At 42.1% G+C, this 19,515-nt stretch overlaps 1 protein-coding gene across 3 annotated transcripts; it reads right to left on the bottom strand.

Moving 5' to 3' along the window:
* Positions 1 to 11,253: 11,253 nt before the first annotated feature.
* Positions 11,254 to 19,193, bottom strand: LOC126380935 (uncharacterized). 3 transcript variants are annotated; one of them, XM_050030510.1, is made up of 4 exons: positions 18,741 to 19,193; positions 15,479 to 15,634; positions 13,104 to 14,789; positions 11,254 to 11,906 (listed from the first exon to the last, which is right to left on the bottom strand). In XM_050030510.1, exons 1-3 carry the CDS (start codon positions 19,090 to 19,092, stop codon positions 14,770 to 14,772), a joined length of 528 nt encoding a protein of 175 aa, XP_049886467.1. In that variant the 5' UTR covers positions 19,093 to 19,193; the 3' UTR covers positions 11,254 to 11,906; positions 13,104 to 14,769. The 3 variants fall into 3 exon arrangements, with proteins under 3 accessions (XP_049886467.1, XP_049886465.1, XP_049886466.1); XM_050030508.1 differs by having other exon boundaries at positions 18,741 to 19,182; XM_050030509.1 differs by lacking the exon at positions 18,741 to 19,193 and having other exon boundaries at positions 15,479 to 15,714.
* Between the last annotated feature and the right edge of the window lie 322 nt (positions 19,194 to 19,515).

Raw genomic sequence — 19,515 nt, 5'->3', positions numbered from 1 at the left:
TAAATTTAATGCTTGTGTATTTTTAAAATTATATTTGTTAGGGATTTATTTGCCTTTTTTTAAAAAAAATATTTTCCCTCTGGATTCATAAGATCAGAAGTGGGATAGAAACACGTGATTCTATCTTGCAGGCTACTCTGATTTTGTGTTTACCGGTGTGAAAAGCTAAAAAAAAAACAAATAAAAGGTAAACAAACATGTCTGACCGCGATTATCGTGAACGTGAGCACCGTAGAAGTCGTTATAGCAATCGAGAGGAACGGCGACGTAGCAGGTATAGCGACCGTACCCCGGATGGTAGTTTAAGGCGTAAAATGGACGCGATGTTGGCTCGCATAGGGGAACTGGAGGGTCGGCTTGCCGTAGGAAGCGCGTCGCCGCCGGTGCAACGTGATGTTAGATCCGCGTCATCGCCGCCTAGACATCGTGAGACAAGTAGATGCATAGCGCCACGTCCGACTGATAAACCGGTGTCTCCAGCGGTGCGTCGCGCGGAACGTTCTATGACGCCGCCACCTCATCCGCGAACGCCTGATGTGTCACAACAGCAAATATCCTACCAACCGATGGCTGCTGAGTCGGAGCGTGTAACTAGTGAAGTGAATGCGCCATCCACCGTAACCGATCGTATTGTGGACGCTATTCGTTCGATTAATACGGTTGTGAGATCTAACCAGCCCTATTACATTTCAAACTTTGACCCCAGTTTACATAACATTGAAGATTGGTGCGAGGAGGTGGATCGCGCAAAATCACTTAATAACTGGAGCGATTACGAGTGTCTCTCGCGGATAGGAAATTGTTTAAAAGGAGAAGCCAGAACCTGGTTGAACGAGTGGGTAACGTCTGAGCGTAATTGGACCAATTTTAAGACAGAGTTTAAACCATTATGCCCTAAAACACCGGACGTTGCGAACATCTTGTTTGAGGTTATGTGTACGAGTTCAGATAGTTTTAACACATACGCTGACTACGCTCGTCGTTCACTTCTTCGTCTGCGTATAGTACGAGGGCTTAGTGATGAACTTATATCGGCAATTATTATTCGCGGAGTTACTGACCCGCAGATTAGGGCGTCTGCTACGAATGCCAAACTGCAACCTAATAATCTAGTTGAGTTCTTTTCTACATACGTGAAGCCCAGCACCGCGAAAGGGGTCTCCACGCGGGCCGCGTCTTTAAATACAAATAACGCGTCGAAAAATAAAAACATACCTAGTTCATCTCAAAGAAAACGACGTTTTGACGACGGGAGGTGTTTTTTGTGCGGCCAGTCGGGGCACAGACAGTCGAACTGTAGTAAAAGATTTAAGTCAAACTTAGACGACAGCTCGTCTACGGTTACTACAAATAATAAGCCGAAATCTGTTTTTGTACCGACAAAGCCCGATACGTGCTCGTTCTGTAAAAAGTCGGGACATAAAGTTGAGAATTGTTTTGCCAAACAAAAGTCCGAATCACGTAACAAAAATAACGTCAACTTCTGCCGCGAAAATCAAGTCACCCGCAATAGTGACGTTATCGTCGCTGTCGTTCAGGGCGTGCCAGTCGATGTTCTTATAGACAGTGGATCAACAATATCCCTCGTATCCCGGGATCTGCTGAAACATTTTAAGTGTACGCATAAGCCAACGTTCCGTATATTGAAAGGGATGGGTAGTCAGGAAATTGAGAGCACTTCTTATGTGACGTTGCCAGTTGAGTTTGACGGTATAACCCTTGAAGTTGATTTATTTGTGGTTGCTTCTGAATATATGAACACACCAGTCATAGTGGGCACGGATGTCCTGAATAGGGAGGGTGTCTGTTATGTCCGCACACGCGACGCCCAGATACTTACAAGGGAGGTGACCGAATCAGACCGGGTTATGACTATTAATTCTGAGGAGTCTATTCCTATTAACACGCCTCTAGTTGACAATGAATTGCAACAGTTGTTGGCAATTATACATGAGTTCTCCCAATTTTTTATATCGGGAACTGCCACGTCTACCGTAAATACGGGAAGCATGACTATCAAACTGAAGAATGATACCCCTGTGAATTACCGACCTTACCGTCTCTCTCACGCCGAGACCCTTCGCGTGCGTGAAATCATCAAAGATTTGATGGAAAAGGGGATCATCCAGGAATCTGAATCTGATTATGCCAGTCCGATCTTGCTGGTCAAGAAGAAAGACGGATCAGACCGCATGTGCGTTGATTTTCGGAAGTTAAACGAAGTAACTGTAAAAGACCGATTTCCCTTACCGAGAATCGACGATCACATAGACCGTCTAGGGCGAAACAAGTTCTTTACGAGTTTAGATATGGCGACGGGATTTCACCAGATTCCTGTGGAAGAGGAATCAGTTCATTTGACGGGCTTCGTGACGCCTGAGGGGCATTTTGAGTACCTAAAAATGCCGTATGGACTTGCAAATGCCCCGGTCGTTTACCAACGCATCATCGCTAAAACACTCCAGAAGTACATTGAATCTGGTGAGGTCCTCGTCTACATTGATGATGTCCTTATTTTGAGCCAGACAGTAGATCGTGGTATAGTTCTTTTACGTGAGGTATTAACAACGCTGACTGACGCGGGATTTTCCATCAATCTCAAGAAATGTTCCTTCCTCTCACCCTCAATTGAATATTTAGGCCGTAGTATCAGCGAGGGTCAGGTACGGCCGAGCAGTGATAAAGTCAGAGCTCTATTAGAGGCTGATGAACCGCAAAATGTTAAGCAGGTTCGGCAATTTATGGGTTTGGCTAGTTATTTCCGGCGATATATACCTGGTTTTGCTCAAAAGACAGCCTGTATTGCGGCTTTAACACGTAAAGGTGTAGCGTTTAAGTGGGGAACGGAACAAGAAGTCGCGCGTAAGGATGTACTCGAACACCTGACCAGTGAGCCAGTGCTTGCAGTTTATGACCCTTCGTTGCCGATCGAAGTGCATACAGATGCGAGCTCGGTCGGTTACGGAGCCATACTTCTGCAGGTTCATGAGGGCGGACACAAACGAGTGGTTGCTTACTATAGCAAGCTAACGCAGGGTGCTGAAAGTAAATACCACTCGTACGAGCTTGAGACCCTTGCGGTGGTCAAGGCTTTACAGCACTTCAGGCACTATCTTGTGGGTGTGCACTTCACTGTAGTCACCGACTGTAATGCGCTAAAGCTTACTCAGCGCAAGAAGGATCTGCTTCCCAGAGTGGCTCGGTGGTGGGTATACCTACAAGATTTTGACTTTGCCTTGGAATACCGAAAGGGGTCACAGATATCACACGCTGACTACTTGAGCCGGAACCCTGTCAATGTGTGCACGGTTCAGAAGCCACTGAACTGGGCGCAGATTGCTCAGGCTTCTGACGAAGAGACGCGGACTCTCATTCAACAATTGAATGATGGTCAGCTAGATGCAAGTCGGTATGTCGTTAAAAACGATATTTTATACGTCAAGATTACACCGACGGGTGAACCATCTCGTCTTCTATGCTATATCCCTAAGGGGCATAGACTCAGTTTACTACGAGTGTTCCACGATGAACATGAACATCCTGGAGTAGATAAGACGGTTGACTTGGTTACAAAACATTTTTGGTTCCCGGGTTTACGTAGTTTTGCTCAAAAATATATTGCGCACTGTATAGTGTGTATTTCCCACAAAAAGGTGGCGCGATCTCCGCTACAGCCTATTCACTCTTGGGAAAAACCAGCAGCACCCTTCGAAACTATCCATATGGACGCTTTAGGACCGCTTCCAGAGGTAGATGGGTATCGATATGTTTTAATAGTCATCGATGCATTTTCTAAATTTTCCCTTCTCTACCCGATGTATCGACAGGACTCTAATGAGTTAAAGCGCCACGTAACCAACGTGATCTCATTGTTTGGGTCTCCTAAATTAGTCGTCGCCGACAGAGGGCGCATGTTCCAGAGCACCGAATTCCTGGGTTGGGTCAAGGACATGGGATGCGAGGTCCATCTTATTACGCCAGAGATGCACCAATCTAATGGGCAAGTAGAACGCTACGGTAGGACAGTTTTAAATATGATTCGTATTGAAGCAAACTATCGACAGCAGAGGTGGCCTAGTGTCATATGGAAGCTTCAGCTTGTTCTGAATATCACCCGACATAGAACAACACAATACTCCGCTCTTAATTTACTTGTAGGCATTGATGCAGCCACACCTCTCATCCGCAGCCTAGTGCGCGATGTGGCTCTTGAGGGTTCCAGTCCAAATAGAGAGGCTTTGCGTGAGATGAGTCGCCAGACAGCATCAGAACGTCTTAGGTCGAATCAGCAAAGTCAAGATGCGTATGTGAACCGGGGAAGAAAGTCTCCTCGGGGCTTTGAGTTAAATTCCTTAGTTTTTGTTAAAAAGCAGGCGCAGTCAACAGGAAAACTGGACTCCGGCATGCGTGGCCCATACCGTGTGGTGAAAATTCTGCCGCACGGACGATATGAGCTGCAACTCCTGGCCGGTTCCTATGGGAAGTTGACACAAGCGGCGGCGGAGTATATTATCCCATGGCGTGGAGAATGGACTCCTGATGTGTGTGCCACTTACTTCGATGGTGAGTTGCGTGGCCACTTAAGGGCAGGTTGCAAACTGTTTTTAAGTGAGACTCCGGAAAAAGCTAACGTCGTGCTTCTTTTCTGGGTGTACAGTTGTTAGGATCGTACCGATTTCCTAACGATTGTGGCCTAAGATATGCTAACGTCGTGCCTATGTCTTAGTTGGCTGAGCTATGCTTAACGTCGTGCCTATGACTCATGCCTCGATTAAGTTATGCTAACGCCGTGCCTATGACTTAATCCATTCTTTTTGTGACGTTTTGCACCTTATTTGTACGACGGACGCGTTGTATGTGTGAGATGTTAAGCGTTGCCTTTTTTTTTTCCTTTAAGTTTATCTGTGAATGTATTGCTGATTTTTTTTTGTTTTGGGTATGCAGGTGCAGCCATGGATAACGATGAGTTTAGTACTCTGACCACACAGCGCCATGATCAAGATGAGCTAGATTCTGAGGTGTTCTCAGAATTAACTTCAGAACCACACGTGGACGACGGGCAGCAACCGTCCACTTCAGGAATGCAGAGAGCTACAACTCCCTCAGCCATGAGTACCGTTGAAAAGGAGCCAGAAGACTGTGTCCTACCCACCACTAGTTCCCGACCAGGACTGTCGATGCCATTACTCGACTAGAAGAGCCGGAGAAATAGAAGGAGCCCGAGGACGGTCTCCTGTCAGGAGAGGCCGTGTAGGAGACAAGGCTGACCGTTAATATAAAAGCCGGCACGCCCCGCCGCTCAGGCTCACTTTGCCTTCGCCTGTCAGCGCGTGCGGACGTCTTTTGGATTACGTATCGTACTTTATGCATATTTTTCTGTTTTTCTATTTTACTTGGGTGTGTAAATTTAATGCTTGTGTATTTTTAAAATTATATTTGTTAGGGATTTATTTGCCTTTTTTTTAAAAAAAAATATTTTCCCTCTGGATTCATAAGAATATGACGGCGCAACGAGTACGTCTACTCGATTTTATTCTCGATTGAATCAGTCATTCATTCGGTTTGACAATTGATATGATCTGAACGATAAGTCATAACACCGAGCGCTAGTGAGGCGGCTCAATTTAAAAAAAAAGAAGAAACAACGGTCAAGTTTGACACTTCACCTTTTTACGTTACGCGCGCAACTACGTGTTCGGTGGAATGATATTTCGTTTACTGTGTAATTAACATTGTAAAAGTGTGATTATAGTGAAATATTGATTATACTATCAAGAAATCTTGGACTAGTGTGTTAATTGTGCCTGTTTCCTCGCCCGTCAATCTACGCCCGCAATGGAGGTACCTCCTGACCTGAGTGCTGCGCCTACATCAGAAGTGGGATCAGCAGGGCTCCCACAAGCTGAGGAGATGGGCTCGAGCAATCCGAAGACGTCTACCAGCGCGCCTATCACCGGAAATCTGCTAAGTGAGATGGAGTCATTTTTTTCTCGCATATTTGCCATGGGGTCAGCACAGACGGTGAAATATAGTGCTACGCAGTTAATTAATTTCGACCCGGATGACTCTGAGGCGGATATCGCAGGTTGGTGTCGTGTTACTGAAATAATAGTGCAAAGCCGCAACTTAGAGGGCCCAGAACTATTATTGGCTCTAACTCATGCTCTTAAGGGGCGAGCGGCAACGTGCCTAACCAAAATAAAGACTGCAGAGATAAAATGGCCGCTGATAAAGGAAACACTTCTTGCTAAATTTGATAAGCCAAAATTGATGCAGGAATACTTCGACGACGTAATTAAATTTCAAATTGGAAGCAAGGAAACGGCCACAGAAGCAGCTATACGCCTATGGAACCTCATCGAGAAAATTCCTAAAGTTGATATGAACGAAGAAGCGATGACTGGATTAGCAATATCGATTTTATGCCAACGTGATTTATTGATACGTCGAGAGCTAAACTCGTATGTTTTTACGACAAGAGCCCAGCTGTGTCGTGCTTTAAGCGGAATTTCACTGAAGAGACGACAAGAAGACATTGACAACAACGAAACCGATGCCAAAAGACCACGACTTACTGATTCACGATTCAACGGAGCGTGTCGATACTGCGGAAATCGGGGTCACAAAATGGAAGATTGCCGTAAGCGACGTGATAGCTTCGCGACTTTCAAACCATCGTCGGATTCTAAACCACCACCTGAAAAAGAGAAGACGATCACTTGTTATCTGTGTGGAAAGCCGGGGCATGTTAGCACCGCCTGTCCAAACAAGAAAAGCCGCGCGGAGGAGCAAGCTGCGAAGAAAGATGTCCACGTTTGCGAGCACCGCCTGCCGCGAGGTACCCTATCGACGCCAGTTGGTGAGACCATTCCTTTTCTATTCGATAGCGGTTCGTCTTGTTCCTTGGTTAAGGAGTGCTTTGTTCATAAACTCGGGGGCACTACACGCAATGACTTAGTACATCTGTCAGGAATAGGTGGGGAAGGTGTTAAGTGTACTAGTCAAATACTGACCTCTGTCAAAATCCAAAATATACCTCTCTCGGTTCTGTTCCATGTCGTAGATAATGATACCATTTCTGAAGGAATTATAGTAGGTCGGGATATAATTGACCAAGGAATTCACGTTGAGATGAATAGCGAGTCCATTAAATTTTCAGAACGCAAAGAAGTTAACAGTTGCGAAAACAACCAATCAATTGATTTCAGTATTATCGACACAGATCTTCAAGGGACGGACAAAGAAGCGTTGATCTCGTTGCTTAAGAAGTATACAATTTTTTTTATTGACGGAATCCCTACTCGTAGAGTCACAACAGGACAGTTAAAAATAGAGCTCATAGACCCAAATAAAACGGTACATCGTCACCCTTATCGATTGTCGCCTGCTGAAAAGGTAGTGGTTCGGGAAAAAGTGCAAGCCCTTCTAGATGCTGGGGTGATAAGAGAAAGCTTCTCACCTTTTGCGAGTCCCATTTTATTAGTTAAAAAGAAAGATAATTCAGATAGAATGTGCGTAGACTTTCGAGAGTTGAACTCTAATACTCGTCCGGAACATTACCCTCTTCCTAGGATTGACGAACAAATTGACCGCCTAAATGGCTCTAACTATTTTTCGACTCTTGACATGGCTTCAGGGTATCATCAGTGTTGAACCGAGCTCGGTAGAGCGTACCGCGTTCGTAACACCGGATGGCCAATATGAGTACTTGGCCATGCCGTTTGGACTGCGAAACGCCGCATCAGTATACCAACGATGCATAAATAGAGCTCTCAAGTCATTGAAGGACACCGTAGCCTCCGCTTATATGGATGACGTGCTCTGCTTCTCTTCTGACGTCGCGGAAGGGTTGAAACGGCTAGACGCTGTACTAGCTGCCCTATCCGAAGCTGGGTTTTCCTTTAACATTCGTAAATGCAAATTTATGAAAATGGAGGTCAATTACTTGGGTCATATGATAAGTGCAGGTGAAGTTAGGCCAAATCCACAAAAAGTGCAAGCTCTATTAGACGCACCTACTCCAAAAACCGCTACACAAGTTAGACAATTTCTTGGGTTGGCTTCCTACTTCCGGAGATTCATCCCTAATTTTGTTAATTTGGCTGCCCCCCTATATCCTCTCACAAAGCTCAAAGGTCCGATTATATGGGCGGAAAAGCATGACGAGGCACATAGAAAAATTTTGAAAATTCTTACGTCTGAGCCAGTTCTAACTATCTTCAATCCGGATATTCCTGTAGAGCTACATACGGACGCAAGCGCACACGGTTACGGCGCCATTTTAATCCAAAAAAAGGACAATGCCCCACACGTAGTCGCTTACTTTAGTCGCCGTACTACCGAAGTCGAATCCCGGTACCACTCGTACGAATTGGAGACGCTTGCGGTGGTACGAGCAGTGGAACACTTCCGCCATTACCTCTATGGCCAACACTTTACCGTACTCACGGATTGTAACTCATTGAAAGCCTCAAAAGCTAAAACTGACCTTTCCCCACGCGTCCATAGATGGTGGGCGTATCTTCAGGCATACGATTTCGATATCCTTTACAAAGAGGGTTGTAACATGGGCCATGCAGATTTCCTGTCCCGAAATCCCATTCCGTCTGCTCCGTCCACTAATTATGACGAGGAGGATCAAACTATATCCAGAAAAATGGTACAATTTGTAGAACTCCATGATAATTGGTTGAGGGTAGAACAAAAACGCGATGATGAATTACAGGACCTTATAAGGAAACACGAATGTAATGAGTTCCCTGAAAATATCGCAAACACGTATGATGTGCGGGATGGCGTTTTATACAGAAAGGTTGAGCGTAATAAAATAAGTTCCTGGTTGCCTATAGTTCCGCGTTCTTTAACATGGACTTTAATTAATCATGTACATTCAGAAATCAAACATTTAGGCCACGAGAAAACTCTTGACAAAATTTATGAACGATATTGGTTTCCTCAAATGGCAAAAAATGTTCGCAAATTCGTAGAGTCATGCATAGTTTGCCAAGCATCAAAAGGATCATCCGGTGCACAACAAGTAAGAGCACACCCTATTTCGAGAACGCCAGTGCCTTGGCACACTATTCATATAGACCTAACAGGGAAGTTAAGCGGCAAATCAGATCGCAAAGAGTACGTGTCGGTAATTATAGACGGATTTACCAAGTACGTCTTGCTTGAATATACCATGTCTCTCGACTCTGCATGCGCTGTAAGAGCTGTAAAAAAGGCAGTATCGCTCTTTGGCTCCCCTAAGAGAATCATAGCGGATCAAGGGAGATGTTATATAAGTGCCGAGTTTAAACAATTTTGTAAAGACCATAATATTCAACTCCATCTCATTGCGACAGGATCTTCGAGAGCAAACGGACAAGTCGAGAGGGTGATGCGCACTCTAAAAAGTCTTTTGACGATCATTGAAAACGATTCGACCAAAGTTTGGCGTGACGAACTTGCCGATGTGCAACTAGCTTTAAACAGTACCAGATCTAGGGTCACCGGATACACTCCAACTGAGCTTATGTTCGGCATACGCGCCTCTTCACTCGGTTTATCCAAAATTTCCCCAGCTATAGATGACACTCCTTCCAGGATGGATCTGGATACTATCCGGGCAGACGCTTCAAATAATATTGAAAAATCATCTGAGGCTAACAAAAGACGTTTTGACTATGGTAGGGCTAGTATAAAACCATTCACTCAGGGTGACTACGTATTTTTAAGATGTAGTGAAAGAAACCAAACAAAACTTGCACCAAAATTCAGGGGTCCCTTTGTAGTTATTAGAGTGCTCGATAACGATAGGTATGAGCTTAAAAGTCTCCGCAGATCCAATCGGTTGTACAAATACGCTCATGAAAATTTGCGTGAGGTTCCCAAGGGTTATGAGGGACTATTAGAAGTAGCTACTAATATGATTACAGAGGAGGAGGCCGAGACGGCGGTCGATGATGCGGATGTTGGTCATGAAATACCATCTGGTTGCGATAGTGATACTTTGTCAATATCGAGCGAGCAAACATTAACCGCCGATTCTGAGACTCTTTCGATTAACTCATCGAATAATGACCACGAATTAATTGTGCACGATGTCCAAATCCACTAATGTGAGTTGAAATATCGTCATATCTTTTTATAAGCATAGTAAGGCTAGTCGAAAGGGCCTTGCGCGCCCGGACTACGGCATGATTTAATAACGATTGGGATATGGCTGGTCGGAAGGGCCTTGCGCGCCCGGTCCACGCCTTATAGTTAACTAAGTCGGCTGGTCGAAAGGGCCCGGTACGCCCGGTCCACGCCATAGATTTTAGGGTACGGCTGGTCGAAGGGGCCAAGAGCGCCCGGTCCACGCCACGTAGATTTGGTTTGAGTTGGTCGAAGGGGCCGAGTTCGCCCGGTCCACACTCTTGATAAAATCAGTAGTAGTCTTACATCCACGGGAATTAATGTCAGGAATGAACGAGCGGAAGGCTAACTCAGTTACGTACTTCCTGTATCATTTTCAGATAATGCAGCATACACGCACGAGGACGTGCGATAGTCAGGGCTGGCCGTGACGGCGCAACGAGTACGTCTACTCGATTTTATTCTCGATTGAATCAGTCATTCATTCGGTTTGACAATTGATATGATCTGAACGATAAGTCATAACACCGAGCGCTAGTGAGGCGGCTCAATTTAAAAAAAAGAAGAAACAACGGTCAAGTTTGACACTTCACCTTTTTACGTTACGCGCGCAACTACGTGTTCGGTGGAATGATATTTCGTTTACTGTGTAATTAACATTGTAAAAGTGTGATTATAGTGAAATATTGATTATACTATCAAGAAATCTTGGACTAGTGTGTTAATTGTGCCTGTTTCCTCGCCCGTCAATCTACGCCCGCAATGGAGGTACCTCCTGACCTGAGTGCTGCGCCTACAAATATATTTTAATATTAAGTTGTAAATAAAAACATTATTTTTTAAGAATTTGGTTTCTTTTTGATACACCTATCTTATTTTTAGATTATTTATTTTTTACAACATTAAGATAAATATTTTGACTCCTTTTGAGTAGTTATGTAATTAATATGTGAGTGAAGCTCCTTAGTATTAAACAATATGACATACATTTAGACATGTATTGTCTAAGAGAGAATTAATAATAGGTACTTTTTATACATTTTTAGCCATAAAATTACAATTATTATAATTTGTACTTAAGAATTGGCCTTATAAGAGAAAATGAAATATTGTATGCTATATTTAGCATAAACAAAGTATAAACTAATACAAGGCATTTATTGTATGGGTAATAAACATATTTTTGTGACCGACGTCCTATGACTTCTGCCATTGGCTTTTATAACTTCTAAGGCTCTTACTTTGCCATCTGCACCAGGAAATATGTTTGTTACTCGTGCCATTGGCCAAGTCATTGGAGGTTGATCTAATTCTTTTAGAATAACAAGGTCACCTATACTTACATCAGGATAACTAGTTTTCCACTTGGGTCTGTTTTGTAAAACATTTAAGTATTGTTTTGACCATTGTTTCCAAAATTGCTGCTTTAAAGCAGTACATTTTGACCAAAATTTCAGTCTATTTTCTGGTACATTACTGATATCTCGTTCCGGGAGAGAGGACATTGATGCTCCCGTAAGAAAATGCCCAGGAGTAAGATATGACGTGTCATTTACATCAGAAGACATAGGCATGAGTGGTCTGGAGTTTAAGACTCCCTCAATTTGCACCAGGACAGTGTACAGCTGCTCATATGTGAATGTGTGACTACCAAGTAGTCTCTTAAGATGGTATTTTACACTTTTGACGGCAGATTCCCATAAACCGCCGAACACCGGTGAATATGCAGGAATAAAATGGAAGTTGATCCCCATTTGAGCCGCTGTACTCTGCACTTGAGCCTGATGACATTTTGAATTATTTAAATTATACAATTCAGTTAATTGGGTACTTACAGACCTGTAAGTGCCAGCATTATCACAGTAGACCTCGCTAGGGACATTTCTTCGCGACACAAAACGTTTGAAGCTAGCTAAAAAGGTGTCTGTTGTAAGATCACTTACAAGCTCTAAATGTATAGCTTTAGTTGTAAAGCATACATATACAGCTATGTACCCTTTAGTAGTTAGGACACCTCTAGCGCGCGATTGCTTTATCATAATCGGCCCAGCGAAATCCATTCCCACTTTTGCAAATGGTCGGCTGACATTTACACGATCTGCAGGTAGTGACCCCATCAATTGTTTGGCTGTAGTAGCCCTGAAACGGAAACATACAGTACATTTGTGAATTATATGTTTGATTAAACGTAAGCCGTTTACAATCCAGTAACGCTGATTCAAATTATACATTATGAGCTTTTGACTTGCATGCAACAATTTTACATGTTCAAATTCAATAATTAAGCGTGTTAATATGGATTCCTTAGGTAAAATTAATTGATGTTTTTGTGCATATGACAACTCAGCATGTTGCAGTCGCCCGTCCACTCTTAGGAGGCCTTCCTTATCAATAAAAGGATTAAGACTCATTATATTAGATTTTACTAATTGTTTATCGTTTTGCAAGTGAGAAATTTCAGTAGAAAAGTACTTTTGTTGTTCATTTTTAATTAATAAATTTAATGAAGTACTATATTCTGAATGAGTGATGAAATTTTCTTGGACTTTGACTGAGTTAGGTCGAATATTACTACAGAATCTTTTGACATAAGCAAGTACTCTTACTGCTTTGTTAAGAGTAGAGAATTTGTTGATAAAAGTATCAAAAAATGATTCCTGAGTACTATGTGTCAATGCACATACTACGTCTCGTTGCGACGGTACAGCTTTTGTTTCAGGCAAAATTCTAGGCACATCATAACTATAATCTGTAAAATTATAATTAGAGTTAGACATCTCTGTTGGCCCTGACCACCATAGGTGATGGTTTTGTAAGTTGCAGGGATTGACTCCACGGCTCAAACAATCTGCTGGATTACTTTCTGTAGTTACATAACCCCATGTAAAGTTTTCTGTGAGCTCATTTATAAATTTAACTCGATTAGCTACATATGCATTTAATTTGATGGCATCTGTGAATAACCACGCTAGTACTACCTGAGAGTCAGTGAACAGATGTACGTTATGAACTGTTTGATGTTGTTTGATATTTTTGTAGACTCGAGACATTAATCTAGCCAAGAGCAGAGCTGCGTTGAGCTCCAGTCGAGGTATGGTTAATGTACTGTTCGCGGGGTTAATGCGCGACTTGGAGCATAACAGGGACATGCTCACTTCATCATTGCTATTCACTGTTCTCATGTAGACTGCGCAGCCGTATGCGACGTTAGATGCATCTGCAAAACCAATTAATTGCATTTTTTTATTATCATACAAACATGTATTTCTCTTGATTGAGATTTTAGGCATACTTGATAACTCATCATAAAAGGCTTGCCATTCCTTCTGTATATCAGCTGGAGGAACAGAATCCCAATCCGTATTGGACTTCCAAAGACTTTGCATTATTTGTTTAGCCTTGACAAAAATCGGTCCAATTAATCCTAATGGATCATAAAACTGACTTATGAAACTTAAGATTTGTCTTTTAGTTTTCACAGATTGTTTGGGCAATGGAGAGAATGTAAATGAGTCTAAATTTTCATTAAAATTTAGACCCAACGTTTTGATGTCCTTTTGAAGAGTAATCTCTCCAGAATACCGCTGCTCTATAGGAATATTTTCTATAATTTTGGCATCATTAGCTGACCACTTGTGTAGAGTGAAGCTCCCTTTACTTAACAATTCAACAAGTTGATTTTTAGTTTGAATTATTGTGTTGAGATTGTTGTGACTATATAAAATGTCATTAACATAGGTTGATGATAATATTACTGGACATGCTAATTGATAGTCATTTTTATATCTCTCTGCTAGCTCATTCAAGCATCTTGTGGCTAGGAATGACGAGTTTTTTAACCCGTATGTGACAGTATTTAATTGCAGACATTTAATTGGATCTTTATCATTGTCTCGCCATAGAATATTTTGTAATGATCGTTGGCTTTTCTCTATGGATATATTTCTGAACATACGTCTGATGTCACATGTGAAAAAATACCTGTTAAGTCTGAACAACACTAATATGTCGAACAAGTCGTTTTGGACTACAGGACCATTTAACATTAAATCATTTAATGAAATTTTGTTTGACGTCTTCATGGATCCATCAAATACTGTACGCAGGCGTGTGCTGACAGCATTCTCCCGAATGACGGGGTGATGAGGCATAAAATACACCGCATCTCGTGATAGATCATAACTTGTGATATCTACATAACTTGCATGACCGAGGTCAATATATTCATGGATGAATTTCTGATATTCATCAAATAGAGAGCGATCTTTTTGAAGTCTTTTCTCCAAATTGAGAAATCTTCGCAATGCTAAGCCTAGTGAATCGCCCAGTGTATTATTTATGTCATATATGGGGATTTTGAGGGGCATGGAGACTTCAACCTTGTTATTTATTAGCTTTACAGTGTCTTTAAAATACTGTTCACAGTATGCTTGTTCAGACGTATGTTCAGTGAATATTTCCGGGACAGCCTCTGATTGCCAAAACTTATTAATTGTGCTGCTAATATCGGACTCACAATTTTGACAAAATAGGGAGACAGCAGTATTCTGGCGAGGTTGCTCCGGGATGTTGCCTGCAACTACATAGCCGAAGGTTGTCGCAACCAGGCGCGGCTGTGCAGGATCACTGGACTTGTGCTGCTCTTCAGGCTGGGGCAGCAACGACTGAAAAAAGACACCAGCATCCAATAAAATTTCAATGTCACTTGTTTGGTTGAAAGTGTCGTCAGCAAGTGTAATATGTGCTGGAATATCGACGTCAGAGATGTTAAACGTATTTTGTGGCAACTTAGTGGTAATTTTGTCCACCACAAGGCAGTTGACATGAGCCTTATAAGGAAAAGCCAGTGAGAAAACATCAAGCTGTACAGAATTATTTATGTTCTGTACTGTGTTCGCTATGCCCTTTATGTTTATTGTTCCCATGGAAAGCGTTTTGCCTAATGTTTTGGCCAGGTTTGATGTTATGAAGGATGATTGGCTCCCTGAATCAAGTAGGGCCTTGACAGTAAGCTCCCTGCCATCATTGGTAAGTACCTTTACTTTAGCTGTGGGAAGCAATACATGCTTGTTGTTATTTAAACCTGATAATAATGACACATTTTCTTTCAGATCGATGGACTGCGGCGGCGAATCCACAGACACATGGGCCACAGGCTGAGATGCGGTGTTAGTGTGCAGAAGCGTGTTATGGCTTTGTTTACAATGTGCACACTTAAAATAGAATCTGCATTTGCCATGGTGACCATTCAAACAAACCTTGCAAAGCTTTTTGCTATTCACAAATGCATTCCGCTGTGTAGGATTGGCCAAAAGAAACTTAGGGCAACTGAAAAGCTTGTGATCATACTTACTGCAGAAGAGGCATTGTTTCTCTTCCTTGGAGGCTACATTAGCTACTTTAAATTCACCTTGGCTCCTACTTGGAGGTGGACATCCACTTGTTGTTGCTCTGCCGTTGTCAGAGTTCTCGAATGCGAGTGCTCTGGCTTCCAGGTACATTATAAAATCTGAAAAGGTGGGTTTAATAGACACATCTCTATCTAAACAATATGCCCTGCTTGTAAATTGGTCAAGCTTTCGTGTTAAAATGCACACCAATACTGGGTGTTAGTGACATCGTAACGAATACTGAGAGGGATGATTCAGACCATGATTCTGAGTTAATATCTAGTGGAATTTTCCGTCGCAAAATTCATGAAATTTTTAGTTTTGTTTTTAATTATTTTCAATTCCATATTGTGCTTTTAGCTGCATAGAACCCAAATTTCAATAAAAAAAACAATAATGACAAATTATCGAAAATTTTCGATGTAATGGAGACAACAGCTGCTCGAACGGGTCAACGGCCACACGCACCGCGCCGCGCGCCCCGCTCCGCACGCCCCGCTCCGCGCGCCCCGCGCCGCACGCCGGCGGCGGCGCGGCGGCGGCGCGGCCTACAAAGTAGGCACTACGAACCGATCCTATTTCTTTCTCTGTCTATCGTAAATTATAAATTTATTTTATTCTTATTCTTAAATGGACGGATAATCAACAGGCATAAAATTTATGGAATACACGTCAATTTTAAGCAGAAATCTAAAACAACCGACAGAATTAAGTTACCAGCGAGATACCTTTTTGATTCGACCGGGTTATTCATTCATTTACTCATAGGAATCAGGGCCATTATCTACCTAAAACAGTTGAAACAGTAAATAATTGTATTCTTTGTTGTCATTAGAATAACTAACAACCAACTAACACAACCACCACAGATAAGGTAATTAGTTACCTACTATGTCAACCATTCACCAACTTAGTATGTAAGTACCTACGCAAAACCTCGCTACACAAAAATCGAGCGAGATCGCGTCTAGAATTGGGCGGACACTCCGCCAGAGTGTTGCCTATCGATATTCTATCGATACCTAGTTAAAAAAAACAATAGTAGGTACCTATCGATAGATCTTTTAGATCAATACCCATTATTGTTACAAAGCAAGACCTATCGGTACTATCGCTAGTATCGATCTAAATGTACTATCACTACTTTCGATAGTTTAGACAATTTTCAAGTTCAACAATTGATAATCTACCTATCGATAGTTCGGCAACTCCGCCGCGTAGGCAATGTCGGCATGTTCAAAGAAAAAAATTGTCCGAGAGGAGTGATCTTATTTTTCTTGTTACATGTTGGTACCGTACCGAGGTACTAAGTACTAAGTTATTCGTGGTTTTAAATCTCATTGTTAAATCATCAGTAAAGAACTAATTAAACCTATCCTGTTCTGTGTACAATATTCATGTAACGGCTACGTGCTTACATAAGTACCTAGTAGACGGGAGCAACGACTTAACGTACCTTCCGAAGCACGGATCATTTTACTTTCGGACAATCAGGTGATCAGCCTGTAACGTCCCAACCAAAGGCCTTATAAACAGATTTTTGTGATATGTCCCCACCGGAATACGAACCCGGACCCTCCGCATCCCATCGCTCAACCACTGGACCACATAGGCCAAGAAGGTTCTAAGACATAATTAAAGGATCCTGGGACGCAAGACCTCCGAGTTAGGGCTTGTTTGATCTGTCTTGATGGATACTCGGACGTGAATAGCCTCACGGATCAAGGGCAACGCGCGCCAATAAAGTAGGCATTACGAACAGATACTAGGTATTTCTTTGAGTTGATAGGTATCAAGTGAAGTTTCCTGTCGCCAAATTCATAAAAAAAATAGATTTTTTTCAGTCCCATATTGTGTTTTAAGCTGCATAGAACGCACATTTAAAATAAACAAATAAAAATTACTAATTATTAAATTTTATCAATGTCATCAATAATAATAATAACGTATCTACAACTTCAGCTATGCGCAGGTGAATAGCCGGCGCACGGGTCAAGGGCAACGCTCGCCAATAAAGTAGGCATACGAACAGATACTATTTCTTTCTCTGTCACTTGCACCATAAACATACTTCTCTCTCTCTCTCTAGTCGTCGGCTCGACTCGGCCGCGGCCGGTGCGTCGTCGGCGCCCTTAGTCGGCGCCTTTGATGCTTTGCGCTAACGCCGCCGCCGCGCGCTTCCGCTCAGTCGAATACTAAGCTTGACCCGAATCGCGTGATGTTTTTCGAGGATATTTTTTTCGTGTTTGTGAGTGTTTGTTTCATTCTGTAAATGAGTAGTGTCGACTATGATGATAGATCATAGACCATTTACTGCGCAAAAGTATGGAAGATTGTTGATGTTTATTAAAGAGCAAGGTGTTGTGTTTGTGAATGCGTGTGATACCTACCTACCGCGGAGGAAACGCGATGTTGCATACCTACGTGACGTGACATATTCTAGGGTACCTACCTAGGTACTTCATCCGAAGGAATAACAATTAAGGTAAGGCAAGAGTAGGGTTTTTATTGTTAATAAGTTAGGAACGTTTTAATAACTGGTAGGTAGGTACCGTGCGTGAAAAATCGTGGCAGTAGGTGTTCTACTTCAACAAACAACATTTTTAAACGTTGAACCACTACTAAGCATCTAAATACAAGAGAATGAAAACTCCTACCTAGATATCAACATCGTATCTCGCACGCGTAACGTAGCCGCGCGTAAGTTTAGCGTCTGTGTGGCGCGTTGTTCGACTTACATTGCGGCACAGTAAAAATTGAAAATCTTAATTAAACATTTGCGACAAGAAAAACACCCACCATCGTTTTTAGTACAATAAAATAGGCGTTCCATTTTTTTTTTCGTTACGATGTCACTAACACCCTGTATACTATCCCAGTGATCTACTGGCTCCTTTAAGTTTTTGAGCGCTGCAACATGCTGTTTTGCCTCTGATATGAAATTCCTCAATGAAGTTACATTCGATCTACCTATTGGACTTATATCTAAAATCTTAGAAATATGTTCATGTACAATTGTATGTGAATTGTCATATCTATCTTTTAACAATGTGAGGGCTTCAGCGTAGCTGGACCCTTGGACAGGTATATTTTTTATTAAATCATAGGCTTCGCCTTTCAGAAAGCTACGCAAATACATGAATTTTTGAATATCTAGTATAGTTTCATTTTCATCTACCAATGCAGTAAATAGTTCGATGAATTGTTTGTATTCCAAATAATTACCATTGAAATCGGGTATGTTAATATTTGGTAACTTCACTGGAGCACTTATGCCGCGATTGGAGGAATCACTTTTTAACAGCGTGGACAACTGTTGTTGTTTTACTCGGAGCACGTCCATGCAGTGGAAGTATCTATCTTCCATCTTCGTGGGATCATCATCGTCATCGTCCTCGATTTGTGACAGCAATTCCATATATTCATGAAAAATTTCTTGTGCGCGTTCTTCTTTTAATTTCAACATTTGCGCTGACGCAGTTTGTAGAAATTCTGGTGTCAAACTGTTGTCCAACCTCGTAAGGCATCCCTTCAGGACAGAACGACGCTTCAATAACTGTTCGTTCGTATTATCCATTGTTGTAAGCTCGCTTGTTCACACAAAATATTAATAAAATTATTTTACACCGCAATAGACAAATTAATAAACAAAATGGCGATAAATTGCGTCGTTTTTTCGTATGAAGGGAACGAACGGAATGAATGACCGGAACGGAACCGAAATCGTGGCCTACACTGGACCGCGTGACCTTGAGTGAGCGAATCAACGAATGTTCGCTTTGCAATAAGCCACATTAAAATGGCGATCCAAAACTGCTCACTGTTGTAGTTAGTATGTTTTAACTTCACTATAATGAAGGATCCACTGTGATTTTCTTCTTAAAATGTTTCAAACACTTTTATGTCGGCGAAGAAGGACCATGAACAGGGAAGCACTTAGATTCTCGGTGAAATTAAATAAAAAACTGAAATTACTTGCAGCTCCGTTCGCGTCTTTATT

This window comes from Pectinophora gossypiella, unplaced genomic scaffold (assembly GCF_024362695.1).
Source record: "Pectinophora gossypiella unplaced genomic scaffold, ilPecGoss1.1 Pgos_32, whole genome shotgun sequence".
NCBI lineage: Eukaryota > Metazoa > Arthropoda > Insecta > Lepidoptera > Gelechiidae > Pectinophora > Pectinophora gossypiella.
Note: the sequence above shows the minus strand (reverse complement) of the source record. Positions and strands in the feature narration are given on the sequence as shown.